The sequence below is a fragment of the Triturus cristatus genome, chromosome 2_1, assembly GCF_964204655.1.
Source record: "Triturus cristatus chromosome 2_1, aTriCri1.1, whole genome shotgun sequence".
Taxonomy (NCBI): Eukaryota; Metazoa; Chordata; class Amphibia; order Caudata; family Salamandridae; genus Triturus; species Triturus cristatus.
Window position 1 is genome coordinate 741,152,554 of NC_140581.1, and position 15,366 is coordinate 741,167,919.

At 45.4% G+C, this 15,366-nt stretch overlaps 1 protein-coding gene across 6 annotated transcripts in view; it reads left to right on the top strand.

Annotated features, from left to right (window-relative positions):
* The window catches only part of CSNK1G3 (casein kinase 1 gamma 3), a 353,425-nt gene that overhangs the window by 96,480 nt on the left and 241,579 nt on the right, over positions 1 to 15,366 (top strand). For all 6 annotated transcript variants that reach the window (XM_085632678.1, XM_085632682.1, XM_085632681.1 and 3 more), the window contains one exon: positions 5,269 to 5,711. In XM_085632678.1, coding sequence (XP_085488804.1) covers positions 5,534 to 5,711 — 178 coding nt within the window. In that variant the 5' untranslated portion in view covers positions 5,269 to 5,533. The remainder of the gene's footprint in view (positions 1 to 5,268; positions 5,712 to 15,366) is intronic.

Here is a 15,366-nt window from a genome sequence, read left to right on the forward strand (position 1 = left end):
TATGTGATTGATTGTTTAACTTGAGGGTACAGTAGGAGCTAATATGTTTGTTTTTATTTTGCTCTGTTTCATTGACCGAGGTTTTGTTTGGTTTCGGATTTAGTGCTTCCCTCGTTGAACGCTGTAAAATTGTTTAATCAGACTGAAAAGTTTCGAATCAAAGATGGAGTGAGTTTCTACTCTATATATCTTTATTTATTGAAGTGATATATTCACAGGAGGAGGTTTCTTTACGTTCTATGCTTCATCTTTTTGGTTGCTCTTCAGGTGTTGGGTACTTTTGACTTACACTTGACATCGGGTGGTTGTAGTGGAATACACCTGTTTTCCTTTTGTGTGCAGTTAATACAAATGTTTGAACTCAGATGTTTTATGTGTCTTATGTGTTGAAATTTTCACTATTAAATGTATGTATATTATCTTTCATGATCGATTCATGGTGCAACTTTTGTCCTGAAGATGGTCTCGATGATTGATCTTTCAATAGAGAGACCGAAACGTCTACGCTACGACACTTCTTTTATATAAATAATTATCACTGGATGTTAGTAGAAATCATAATTGTCTGAATCAATTGATTTCAATATATGGCCAAATGTGTATGGCGCATATTTGTGGGTAAAAAGTGTCATTTACTACTGCTTATGTGATCTCAAGCAAGACAGTAGTGTTGTGTTGCCATTCATGAAATGATAAATTGAGTGTTCCATTACTCTATTGAATGAAAATATTGAAATTTACCAAATAACCTAAAAAACGTTTTTGATAAAATAATACAAAAAATGAACTGTGGTCATTTTTGTAATTTTCTTCCTTTTTCTGAGTTCCTTGAAATGAAGCTCACTATTGTGACTATTGAAGTAATTAATATAAGGTGAATAAATCCTCAAGGTTTACTATTGTTTGTTGACTTGCATTTGAAATAGACACCGAGTTCTTACCCTACCTCTAACTGGTGGTGATTTCTTAATTATCCTAAAGGGTTGTAGGGGGCACAGAGCTCCTTAGGGACCCCCAGTTGAAACCATAGATCCTGCTGGGTTTTTATTCACTACTACCACTACCTTGACTCATGGGCACCCACAGCAGCGATTACCGTACTGCGCACAAGTGAGCAGCTCTTCACACAATACTGATTCCTTGTACTCTTTGTGGCATTCCAGTGACAGAGGGTAGTATTCTGGGGCCTTCTGGCCCCTCAAAACGTCCTCTTGTGCTAGTGCTGCTTTTATTGTTCCTAACAGCAGCTTGGCTGTAGGGATCTAGACCTACACTCTGTTGCAGCCATCGGAGTTCCCTGACCTGAGGCCTTCCCAGCAGAACACCTCCCTTCCCAAGAGCCTCGACAGAAGATCACGCTCTTTGCCTGCTCTTGTCTGTCGCACAGTCTTTCTACCACTTGCACTTTGTCTTTGCATGCAGCTGGAGCCTGTAGTTCACTTCCTGGTCACCCACAACAGGACCAGTGCAAAGAAGGTCAAGTAACATTCTACTTCAGGGTCCCACATTAGCCCATGATGTACTAGGCTGCAGATTGAGTCAGTGAGGAAGCTGAGTTTCCTACTCCTGAAAGGAGATCATCAGGTCAGACTAGTTTATGGGTCGTCTTCTTCAGGGATTATTGTATCACCCTTGCTAGACTTTTACCTCCTTAGGCATGCCACTTTCCAAACAAGCATTTACAATGCAATGGTTTCAGCATTGTTAAAGTTAGAGCTGTTGGCATTGTTCATGACATTATTCTTGTTTATGTTTTTGTTTTTAAAACATTTAAAGAAACGGCATTGTTATTTACAATGTCAATAGCTTAATCACTCTCCAATGCGAGACCTATTGCATTTGCACCCAAACACAGAGCCACACACACAAAGCCACCCACACACAGAGCCACCCACACATACAGAGCCACTTACATAGAGCAACCCACACACAAATAGAGCCACCCACAGAGCCACCTACACACACACACACACACACACAGAGTTACCCACACACAGACAGAGCCACCACGCATAGAGCCACACACACAGAGCCACACACACACACACATAGAGCCTCCCCCACAAACATAGAGCCTCCCACACACACACACAGAGCCTCCCACACCTAAAAAGCGTCGCACAGTCAGGCGAGGAGGCCCGACCGCCCATATCCTTCTGTGAAGGTGAATCTACACAAACGGTCATGGCCACGGCTCCGTGAGCGGCGCGACTAAAACATTTAACGCTGGCTGTGCGTCAGCGTGCACGCAAGGGGCGCGGTGGAAAGTTTGCCAAACGTGACGCGCCTGTAACTGGGCACCCTCTGAGTGCTGGCAGTATTGCGAGCTGGCTCTGCGTCAGCGTGCACGCAAGGGGCGCGGTGGAAAGTTTGCCAAACGTGACGTGTCTGTAACTGGGCAGGGCACCCTCTGAGCGCTGGCAGTATTGCGAAATGTCCTAAAACGCGTACGAGAAATTCCCGTGTAGAGTAAATAGAAAGAAACAAAATTACTCTGTACACTTTCACAGTGGCAAGCTAAAACCCCGCCTTCGTCCCTGCTCTAATGGAAGAGCAGTATCGAGCAGTTTGTTGAAAGTCACATTGCAGATGATCTGAAAACGGTCTCATGCGTGTCTCAGACATCAGCATAGTATTTAAATAACATGCACATAGTTAATAATACAGTGTCAAGAACGTAAATACATACTGTAATGGCATAAAAGGTTCCAAATGTGAGTCCACGCTTTCACAAATGAAAGGCAACCACATCTCCAGTACATTCAATACCCCATGTAAAATATATACAATATTCGGCACATGCTTAGAGACAACTTCAGATATTGTGCATACCCCAGGACCCCGCAGGAGCTCGCCGACTTGCTAACCATGTTTCTCTGAGGTCAAGCAGAAATGCCTCCGAGAAATGCAGCAAATTTTCGGATTGGGGGGGGCGTGTTTTTCTTTCTCTCCTCTTCCCATTGGCTGGAATGTTTACATTCCAGAGGAGAGAAAGAAAGTAAAAAAACACGCCCCCGAATCCGAAAAAGACGGGGCTTAAACGGACAGACGCCCCTCTCCTCCAATGGCTGGCCTCCGTTTAGGAAGCCAGCCAATTTAGAAGAGGGGCGGGTTCAAGCCCGTACTAAAAAACATTAAATCTCGCGACTGCGCAAGCGCAGCCTTCGCTAGCCGAGACCTAAAAAGGCCCCCTTGTGCGTGTGAAGTATCAGGGTGTTTGGGTGATAACTGACTTTTGAAAATAATTCTGGCTCACAAGCAGAACTAGGTGTGTGCAGACATTCTAGTGCATTTATAAAAAGCTGCATTCCTTATCCCACTGTAAAATTGAGGCCTGTACGGCATTTGACTACACATTGGCACACAAGCCACTTAGCATAGGGCTGTAAAAAGAGAAGGTGACAAGGGGTAAATGCCACACAAAATTTACAAACCAGTGTACCCTTAATGTAATCCTCTAGAGACATTATTGTTAAGTGCTTACATCTCCTCGGCATACAAGGCCTAACATTGATGGTTATTGTGTTCCTTCACACTAACAAAGTAAATGTTTTGATTCCCCCTACGACTTCAGCAGCATCAAAACTCTTCTTTTAGCTGAAAAAACGGATGATTTAAAACACAATGGGTGAAAAAAGACCGGACTAACACTGCGTTTTCAAATTTATTTTCCCATAGAGAACATAGATTACCATTTCAAATTGAGATGTTATTCTCCAAGCACCTCTTGAAGCAGAATGAGGGATATCTAGAGTTGTCAGGAACTTCATGGGTATGAGTGAGTGATCCTTGTTCATGGCCCCCTTTCCCTTAGAGTTGTTGAACTTCTCTTCTATCACCCAGTCTTTTGAAATCCTCCATGCATATGATTGAAAGGACTGGAATGATAGTGATACACATTTTATATCCTATATACCCTCTCTATCTAGTCATCCACTTTGCAATGTCATTAGACCATTTTTAAGTGGTACTGCGCAAAGTACTTTTTATATTAAGTTCTGATCAAAATACACATAATAAATCCATGTTCCACATAGATATTTGGCTGATCTGATTTCGGTATACATTTTTGTTGCATGACATTCTTTGTTAAAGCACATTCTGGGTGTTGGAATCAATGTGGCAAGCAAACAAAGCAAACTAACAATGGAGCATGGCGGTGATTGAGACATGCAATACAAACTGCAGGAAGAGCAGACATAAGTATGAAATGAATGACTGAACATCACGATTTTCAATTGGGATTGAAATTTATGGATGTTTTAATAAAGCGTATCAGAAGAATGTCGAGGCATCTTAAAGTACTGCATACATATCCAGAAGGGCAGGCTTCTTGGTGATTTTCTAAGTGCATCAACAACACCTGTCTACGGCTGACTGAATGTATTTATTATTTTGTTTCTAATACATTGGTTCAAAAGGGACCTTCAATAATAACCCTAGTGGATATAGGTCTGCAGGAGATTTCTGCAAATGTAATACCCTTTCATGTTGCAGTTTAATTGTGTTTAAGACAGTGGGCCATATGTAATTCGCAGAATCGGCCGGTTTCCGACCATAAATGTGCTTTTTCATATGTATAAAGCACAAATTGCGATTCAGTAACATGTTACCAAATTGCAATTTGTGTTTAGCGATTTGGTATTTGGAAGGGGCATGTTTAGGGCGTCCCTTCCAAATTCCGAATTGCAGTGCTATGCATCAATGTTTTGTGAACTGCGAAAAAAACCATTTCCCTCCCAACACCTCGAGGGTGGCGGTAACTGTTTGGAAATGGGAAGGGGTCCCTACAGGACTCCTTCCCCTTTGTGAATGTTGAAGCAAGAAGCAACTACCTACTCTAAAAAATAAAATAAAAATAATGAAACTTAAATGTTTCGTTACATTTTTTGAATCCCATCCCGCTTTTCTGTAAGGTAAACGGGCTGCATTAAAAAATAATGCATTATTAAAAAGCAATCACAGACATAGTCTGCTGAACCCAGCATGCCACCATCCCTGTGATTGCTGCAATTCCTAATGCCTCACAAGTTGCGTAATACCTCATTAATATTCATGCGGTAGGTTTATTTGCGAGCCAATTAGGAATCGCTGTTAGTATGTTTTCTTACAATAGGAATTCTGATTTCCTAATTGGGATAAGGTAAAAATCATAATTAGGAAATCACAATTCTTATTTTTTGTATATGTGGCCCAATATTACTATTTTGACAATTGACAATGTTTTTGTTATCATTCACATGGCTAATGTTTACTTTACTCTTGCAGCTACTTTTAATACCAGCAAAACCTGACGATTGGAAACCTGTTGGTTGGAAAGCTGCTTGGGATATATTTTGCTGAACAGACGACTGAAAAAAAATTAATTGCGAATGGGATGAATATGCCAGTGTTGAACACTCATCATCTTCAGCTCAGTAAATAAAGGAACGCAGGTGGTCAACTTTGCTAGTTATGTTTCCGCTCTCACTACACCCTTTTTGAGTTTGCTTGTCTTCGTAAAGAAATCAAAGTGGAGTACCGAAAACTTGATATGGATAGTAAAAAGAAAGACAAGGACAAACCAGATGACAGAATGCCAAGACCTTCTGGTCGGTCTGGTCATAGCACACGGGGGACTGGATCCTCGAACTCTGGTGTACTAATGGTTGGACCTAATTTCAGGGTTGGGAAAAAAATTGGGTGTGGTAACTTTGGAGAGCTTCGATTAGGTAAGTTGATTTAATTTTGCTTCTGATTTTTATCTGTGAAATCTCTTCTTGGTCACTAACTTTAACATTTAGCTATTGCATCTAAAATAAAGAGCAATATAACATACCAGAGCCCCTCGGACTAAAGCAGCAACCTGCTCTGTATCTTGTTATTAGGATGGATATGTTTATCGATGCCCCTTTGTGGTTACATAGCCAATGCTATGTTAATGATTCCCTATTAGATCCATTTCTAATCAAATGTAAACAAATTTCATGAGATTACATACTGGGTCTCATAAAGGACCATCCATTCCATGGGAATGCCCATTAATTGATTTACCGAGTGCTTGCACATGTATGTGGTGTTGTACTTTTCTATTGCTATTTTGTGTCAGTATCAACATTATTTTTGCATAGTTTACACACTTCCCTGCACTTGAGGAGGTTTAAAAAAAAATCTTTTTATGAAGCATTTTTTATTTTACATATACAGAGTAGTACACGATCTGCATGCATAACTTACATTTGTCCATGCCTGCAATGAATACAAACCAAGTAAAAGTCCTAGCAAGTATTGCAAAGGTGCGCAGTGTAGTGGGTACTAGAAATGCTCTGGCTACTGCTATAGATTAACATTGTAATTAAAAGATGGAACATATCTCACCTGCAAATGATAGAACTAGCCCACACAGTGTATCAGGAGAACCAATGCAGTACTAGTGCAAGGAAGTGTTTGTTACCTAGACTGTGGAGGGGGGTCTACACTCAGAGATCAATGTTTGTATCTGTCTGGAAATATCAAGAATCACGGTTGTGTATAGGGCGTTGGACATCAAGGGGTTAGAGTATCGTCCTTCAAGGAAGATTGCAGTTCATTCAGCAGTTAAGATGTGTGTTCCGGGTATATTTGTATACTCATGGGAAGAGAAAAACCCGATTTTGTGGCATTCGTCATTTAGTATGGTTGGAAGATGGGCGCTGCTTTACTTGAGGTGGGACATCTAGCTTCAGGTTGGGGAATGGCATTTCTTCACTTGGGTAGGAGGCTTAAATTGAGAGGCTAACTTGATACATGTGACCAACCTTAGAGGACCAGTCCTGCTGACCAAGGAAATACATTTGGGGAAGAGAGGTGTGCAGGTAGATCACAGGGACAAAAATAATTTACTGCTACTCTCTCTTTGTAGTTGACAGCTGGCTTCATGCTTCTTTTTTTTTTTTTTTTTTAAACCGTTTATTACAAAATTCAAAAAATATACAGAGATGGGCCTACAACCTTCAGGCCGGCCGCTAGCAAGCAAGAGGAGCATTGGATACAAACAATAGCGCCCATGCCGCGGCGAAGGGAAATGCACAGGAGTTAGAAGCGGTGGTAGCCACACCATCCGAGCACACATAACGGTTTCATTTTATTATAAATAACAACACAAGAAGCAACCCACAATCGGAAACAGCAGCATGTGCTCCCCCAGCGGGGGGGACCCTACCAATCCATAGGAGTAGCAAGGGGGGGAAAAAGGGCAAGACTGGGATTAGGTGGACTCAGTGCCCGGGACCGGGGAGATAGACTGGCTAAGGGGATGGGGCCGGTGACGGATCGGGCAATAACGGCGGGGTACAGATTCCCCCGCGGTAGGCGTTCGGCTTCATGCTTCTTGACACTTTTCATGACCTCCCTCAGTACTCATAAATAATTCATAACATTGTAGAGATTTGTCACAAAAGATCTATTATTGTCTGATTTTAGTCTGTGTCTGTAGCATATTCGAATGCCTGACATTCCTAAATGCCAAGAGCCTTCCGAACCTGTTGCCTGTGCAGAGCAGGGAACTTGCCTGTAAGTAAGTAGACTTGGACTCCCAGACTAATTTTAATTTACCTTGCCACTGGGTAAAGTCTCTGAAGACAGATGCAGAGTGTTGCACATTATAGGTTCACTGTGTAATACTCCACAAAAGGTAAAAGTCAGCAAGGACTGTTATAAGAAAAGGGATATTCCTCAGTTCACTTCTGTAAATCAGTGACTGTTTCTTTACAAATGTGATTGAAACAGATATGTCACTTTCCTAGTTGTACAGCATGTAACTAAGTACTTCTTTCAAAGATGGACAGTCACATTACAGGAAGGTGCTCAACATTTGGTGCTTATCCCCTAAAGAAACCAACATTGGCTGTGCCAATAGGTCTTACTTATGCGAGACCTATTGGCTTTGCCGGTGTGTTTTAGCCAAGTTGTACATGGCTAGAAGTTAGTGTCATGGAATGTCGTAGAATGGCGTGGAGTGGCTTAAAGTGTTGTGGAGTAGAGTGCCATTGAGTGGAATGTCATAGAGTGGTGTAGATTGGAGCACAGTGTCATGGAGTGGCATAGAGAGTTGTAGAGTGGATTGTCGTAGAGTGGAGGGGTATAGTGGCATAGAGTGGAGACGTGTAGAGTGAAGTAGTGTTGTAGAGTGAAGTAACATAGAGTGGAGTAAAGTGGCGTGGGGTGGCATACAATGAAGAAGCGCAGAGTAAAGTTGTGTGACGTGGCATAGAGTGGAGTAGAGGTTTGTAGAATGGAGTGGCGTAGAGTGGAGTATGCATGGTGTGATAATGCACTGCCATTACAGACAACACATTTTCCACTGAAATTACCATTACATTTGCACAAGCATACAGTTCTGTTGCTAAAACTGTATAGCTCACAAACGATAATGTGCGGAAATACTCAGCACCTATTGTATAAATTTGTTTTGATTGTATTTAAATAATTGTTTCTACCACACTTCAGAATTTTTTTTTTTAAATTGCTTTGTTTGTGCTTTCCTAATTCAGATATATTTTGAAATATTTGTACATTTAATTTACTGGCATTTAACTCTGTAGTGTGCTAAAAAAAAAAAAAGGATAACATGCTACAGACTTCACTTTCCCACCCCCAGTAATCAGCAAGATTGTCACATAAATCCTCTCACATCAGTCTCGCTCTGAAGACCGATCCTAATATTTGACTTCTTTCTTTAAATGCACAGCAAATGTGATATCGATAGAAACTAAATTTAAAGGCCTATGTATTGCTCACTCGCTTCTGAACTCCAGCATGGTTATTTTGAGGGTTCCTTACTGCTGGCGCCTATGGCATGGGCATGAAATTAAGGAAGAGGAATGCTTAAGTTATGCTGTTGGTAAAGAGCACTGACTAAAATAAACAAACTTGGAGACAGAACATTATTCATCACAGGCATGATGAACTGGCAGTGGCAGAGATCAGTATAATTAGTCCGGCAGAAAGGTGGGAGGCAGGAAGCCTTTTCAAAGAAATACATCTTGTTTGCTGCTTCCTAAACTAGCATACAAGAGAGACAACTGAAAACACATGTACTCTTGTGGAGTGCCTCATGAAAAAGGAAAAAAAAAGTTCCAGAAAAGTGAGCACTCATGAAAGAATACAAGGAGCCAGTCAGAGAGGTGGTAAACAGACTGCACACCACGGGAGAGGCAAATACATGCTGGATATCCTAAAACAATTAAAGTAGCAAATAGAAAGAAAGCAAACGTGAGTTACAAAACAAATTAGCCAGTGACAATCAATGGGCAAAATGCATTTCTAGGGAAGCTTTCAGGAAGTCTCCAATATGTCTTTGCAACCAAACACCTATGCTATCTGGTAGGCTTCGATCTAAAAATGGGCAGATGGTATACTCCTGTGTTTTAAATTAACTGTCAACCACATACATATTCAAGTACATTTAACCCTCCACACGCTCAGGAACAGGCTGTCAGTAAATTCTTTCTACTTAATTACATCGGTAGGCTGTTAAAGTACTCCTTCAGTTTATTTTACTGACTCATCACTACAATCACTAAATATTCTGTGGACCACAGCTACCAGCATACATATTACTTCTGATGGATACATCTGCCAGTGGATTCCTCACCTTGTGAATATCTCCTGCGCCAGCATTCCACAGAACTTTTTTCCCCAGCACTCCACGGTGACGTCATAATGCATCGGCTCCGCTCGCGACTCCGTATGACGTCACCGGAGCCATAAGAGACCCACGTCGGCGTGATGACGTCCGTTCCCTTTTTTCTGCGCCGTCGACGCGCAACAGTTTTTTCCAGTACTCTCCTGCTACTGAGTAGTTGTAAGGTGTTACTGTTGTAAAATCTGTAATGTCTTCGACAAGGAAGTCGGGCTTTAAGCCCTGTAGGGAATGTGGCGGCCATATGTCGATGACGGACCCACATGACGACTGCTTGTGGTGCCTTTCGTCGGACCACGATGTTGAAGATTGTGCATGCTGCAGGAGGATGAATCCTAAGGCATTGAAGGAAAGGAAGGCGAAGCTGTTTATGGCAATGATCGGTAAGGAGAAGAGAGGGAGAAAGAAGGCTGGAGTCGTCGACTTCGAGGCCGTCGAAGTCAAGGAAACATCACAAGAAAAGAAAACATTCACGACGCCGGTCTTCGAAGAGCAGGAAGTCGATGTCGACTTCGCCCCAGCGACGTCGAAGTAAGGACTTGTCACCTTCTCCTTCTAAGTCTCCGGGAGCATCTCCTTCGCCGAAGCAGGCTCCAGCGCGTTCACCGGCGCAGTCCCCGGCGCAGTCCCCGGCGCCGTCGTCTCCGGTTCCAGTGGAGTCGCCTGTTTCGGATGGTGAATAGGAACAAGGGGAAGAGCCTACTCCGGTGCCTGAAGATTCTACGGCTCCAGTAGAGGACACTACGGCGCCGCTGCCAAGTACTCCGCAGAGGGATACAGGTTCTGTACCTTATCCTCAGTTTCCTGCTCCAGGTACTGACTCTACACAATTCTTAAATGCCATGTATGGTATTTTTAATAGGGCGGCCTTCCCATCCGGAGCACCAACTGGTCCCGTGGGTCCCATGGCGTATTCGTTAGGGGTGCTGTAGCATTACGCTCAGGCCCCCTTTATGCCCTTTCTGCCGATGGCGCCTTCGTGGCATTTTCCGGCGCCGTCTGGGGATCCGTCACGGCTTCGGCTGGATCGTCCTGCTTCAGAGCCTTCCTTGACGCCGTTGCCGACTCCATCGGCGCCGCCGACTCAGTCTATGGCGCCGCCGCCTGCTATACCTCTGGCTCCACCGACGCGCGTACGACGTCTCCCCGGATTCGATCAAGAAGGGAGGCCCAAAGGGTATTGGAAGAAGGAAGGTATAGGGCAGAGGTAGAGGAAGGTGAGGTTGACACATCCTCTGATGAATTTGAGGGGATACAAGAGGCTAGTGGCCTGGATACGACCCCGGAGTGGGAGCACACCTCATAAGATCCTCTCCACCACAAGAACTGGCACCCTACCATACAGTTATTAAAAAGGCCGCAGAACTGTTAGATTTATAGTTACCCTCAGTAGAGTATAAGTCGAACTTGCTGACGGAGGTGCTACACTCTCCTACTTCCACGTCAGAGCCTTTACTGCCTTTTAATGAGGCCATCTTGGAGCCTGTTTTGGAAGTATTGCGAAAGCCACTTTCTTCTCCGGCGGTTTCCAGACAGGTGGCGAGAAGATACAGGGTGGCGCCTGGGGATCCGGATTTTCTATCTACACACCCGTCTCCAGAGAGCCTAGCTGTGCAGGCTTCCTGCTCAAAGCACGCTTCGGGGGCTTTCCCTCAGTCTCCCGCAGATCGGGAGTCCAAAAAGGTGGACCAGGCGGCTAAAAAGACTTTCTCTTCAGGAAGTATGGCACTAAAGTCTTCCAATGCCACGTGCTTGCTGGGTCGTTACGTGCATGCCTTAATGGACTCAATGAAGTCTTTAGCCCCTAAGCTGCCTGAGGGCGATAAGACGTCCTTCTTGGAGGCAGTTGCAGACACTCAGGCCGCTGCCAGACAGGTAGTCCAATCAGGGCTGGATATGGCAGATTCGGTGGCGAGGATAATGGGCTCATCCATAGCCACAAGAAGGTAGGCATGGCTTCGTTCGTCGGGATTCTCCGTGGATGTTCAGGCCACTTTAGTGGATTTGCCGTTTGATGGGCAGAAGTTGTTTGGAGAAAAGGCAGACTCTGCCCTACAAAGATTTAAAGACAGCAGGTTAACGGCTAAGTCTTTGGGTCTGCAAGCTCCTGCTAAGGGATCTGGTTTTAAGAGGTTTAGAGGTTTCGGAAGATCATCCTTTCGCTCCTTCCGACAGCCTCAGCAGCAACAGCAGCAGCAGCAACAGCAGAATCCCCTCTATAGATCCTATAGAGGGAGACAAAGGGGTCGGAGAGGTTCTTGACGCAACCCCTCTTCTTCTTCCTCCTCCTCTGCTCCCAATGAGGCTTCAGGGAAGCAGCCCTAGATCCCCCATCCCGGATCATGTAAGACCTGTGGGTGGTCGGGTGTCCTACTTTCTGCGGGGTTGGAAATCTGTTACGACAGACCTTTGGGTTTTCAACCTCGTAGAGACTGGGTACGCCCTTCCCTTTCGGGAGTTTCCTCCCCCTTACCCTCCTTGCCACGGTTACTGCTCAGAGGACCATCTGCTTCTCCTGCAGAAAGAGGTTCTAGCTTTGCTTCAAATGGGTGCAATAGAGGTGGTTGCGGAGCAGGAAAGGGGTCAGGGATGCTACTCCCGGTATTTCCTGATTCCCAAAAAGGACGGCAGATTGCGTCCGATACTGGACTTCAGAATCTTGAACTTTTACCTGAAACAGGAGAAATTCAAGATGCTGACCCTTCCGCAGATTCTTCAAGCGTTGCAGCAAGGAGACTGGATGGTGTTGCTCGACTTGCAGGACGCATACTTTCATGTCCCAATCCTGAAGTGGCACAGGAAGTATCTCAGTTTTACGGTTGGGTCGCAACACTACCAGTTTGCGGTTCTCCCGTTTGGTCTTACTACCGCACCTCGAGTCTTCACAAAGGTGATGGCAGTGGTGGCTGCTCATCTCAGGAGGTCGGGGATTCCAGTTTTCCTCTCCCTGGACGACTGGCTTCTGAAGGCAGAGTCCCCAGAGATGGTGCAGCGTCATCTGCAGGTAACATCTCAGCTGTTATTCGACTTGGGCTTTTCGATCAATGTGCCCAAATCTCACCTGGTGCCCTCTCAACGCAACCTGTTCATAGGGGCGGTACTGGACACTACTGTGTGTCGAGCATTTCCTCCTCCACAAAGAATTCTCGACATTCAGGAGATGGTCCCTTTCTTCCACAATGGAGCGGTTGTTCCAGTTCTGAAGGTCCTTCGCCTGCTCAATCTGTTCGCTTCCTGCATTCTGTTGGTCAACCATGCACGCTGGCACATGAGGGCGCTCCAGTGGTGCCTCCGCAAGCAGTGGTATCAGCACAACGGAGATCTCAGGTAATCGATCAGGATCTCCAGAGAAGCTGCAGCGGATCTATCTTGGTGGAGCGTGGAGGGCAATCTGTCTCAAGGAAAGCCCTTCCATTTACCTCCATCGGTGGCCACAGTGATAACGGATGCCTCCACCTTACGGTGGCGTGCTCATCTGGGGGATCTGGAGATCAAGGGTCTTTGGTCTCCAGAGGAAAGGTTGCTTCACATCAACCTTCTGGAATTGCGGGCGATTCGTTTGGCGCTCAAGGCCTTCCTCCCTTCCCTTCGCGGTCAGTCGATTCAAGTCCTGACAGACAACACTACCGCGATGTGGTATGTCAACAAGCAGGGGGGAGTGGGGTCTCTTTGTCTCTGCAGAGAGGCCCTGCGTCTATGGTCCTGGGCTCAGGACCATCAGATTTGTCTAATGGCAAATCATCTGGCCGGTGTGTTGAACGTACGTGCAGACAGTCTCAGTCGGCAGTTCTCCGCCGATCACGAGTGGAGGCTCCATCCGGAGGTGGTTCGTCACGTCTTTCGGACGTGGGGGACACCTCGGGTGGACCTGTTTGCCACTTTCGAGAACGCGCACTGCCCGTCATTCTGCAGTCTCCAGTTTCCGATGCAGGGTGCATTGGGGGACGCGTTTCAGTTGAGTTGGGGCTCACGACTCCTTTACGCGTTTCCTCCCATACCCTTGATTCCTCGGGTTCTGAGGAAGATTCGCCAAGACCGGGCCCAAGTCATATTGATCGCCCCGGACTGGCCAAGAAGGGTGTGGTATACAGATCTTCTCCACCTCTCCTCGTGCCCTCCGCTCCGTCTCCCTCTGAGGGCAGACCTCCTCTCGCAGTCGGAGGGGCAGGTTCTACACCCCCACCTCCAGAGCTTACACCTTCATGCCTGTAGATTGAACGGGGCAACCTCAGTTCATTCTCTCTCCCGCCTGATGTGGTGGATGTTATTTTATCGGCCAGGCGACACTCCACCAAGTCCATTTACTCCTATAGGTGGTCTAAATTTGTAAAATGGTGTGGAGAGAGGTCCATTGACCCTTTAAAAGCCCATCTTTCTAATGTGCTCCAGTTTGCTCTTTCCTTGGCTCAGCAGGGTTGTGCTGTAGCCACGGTTAAGGGCTATTTATCTGCCTTATCAGCTTTTCTATGTCTTCCTGATCAACCGTCACTATTTAAATCTCCGGTTGTTCTGAGGTTTATCAAGGGCCTTACAAACATGTTTCCTCCCACTCCTTTTGTAATGCCACAGTGGGACCTTAATCTTGTTTTAACCTTTCTGATGAGGTCCCCATTTGAGCCTCTACATAGCTGTCCTTTGAGGCTGTTGTCCTTTAAGGTGGTCTTTCTTGTAGCCATAACCTCGGCAAGGAGGGTGAGTGAGCTTCAAGCTCTTAGTTCCAAAACTCCTTTACTTACATTACATGCTGAAAGGATGGTTCTCAGGACCAGGGCTGCTTTCCTGCCAAAAAGTGTTACTCCGTTTCATTTGGGGCAGTCTATTACTCTCCCTGTTTTTTATCCACCTCCTCATCCCTCCAAGGAGGAGGAAAGACTGGATCCAAAGAGGGCTGTGAGTTTTTATCTGGACAGGACTAAAGACTTTCGTCTAAATGATCAACTCTTCATTGGCTATGTTGGTCATTCAAAAGGAAGAGCAGTGCACAAGCGCACTTTGTCGAGATGGATTATCCTTGCCATCAAGATCTGCTACGCCCTGGCTGGTAAGACCCCTCCAGAGGGTATTAGAACTCATTCGACTAGAGCGAAATCCTGTGGCAGATATTTGTAAAGCCGCGACTTGGGCCTCCTCCATACTTTCGCAAAGCATTATTGCTTGGACTCGGAGATGAGGAGGGAGGGCCACTTTGCACGCTCTGTGTTGCAAGACTTTCTGGTGTAGGAAGGTGGACACCCTCCTCCGGGAGTGGGGACTGCTGTGGGAATCTATTCACAAGGTGAGGAATCCACTGGCAGATGTATCCATCAGAAGAACAAGTTACTTACCTTCGGTAATGCCTTTTCTGGTGGATGCAGTATCTGCCTGTGGATTCCTCACTGGCCCACCCGCCTCCCCGTTGTCCACCTTTGTATACCATGAAATAGGTCTTGTTGATATGTTTTTACACTTTCTTGTACATTTGTAGGAAATGCTTGTTTATTTAGCATTCCTTTCCTTTGTATACTATGCATATGTGTTGGTATATTGTATACTGTGTATACTTTGAGTCTGTCGTTGGTCCACCTGTTCGCCTCAAAGGCACGGAAAAAATGGGTGGAACTGACGTCATCACGCCGACGTGGGCCTCTTATGGCTCCGGTGACGTCATACGGAGTCGCGAGCGAAGCCGATGCATTATGACGTCGCCCACGTCGACGTGGAGTGCT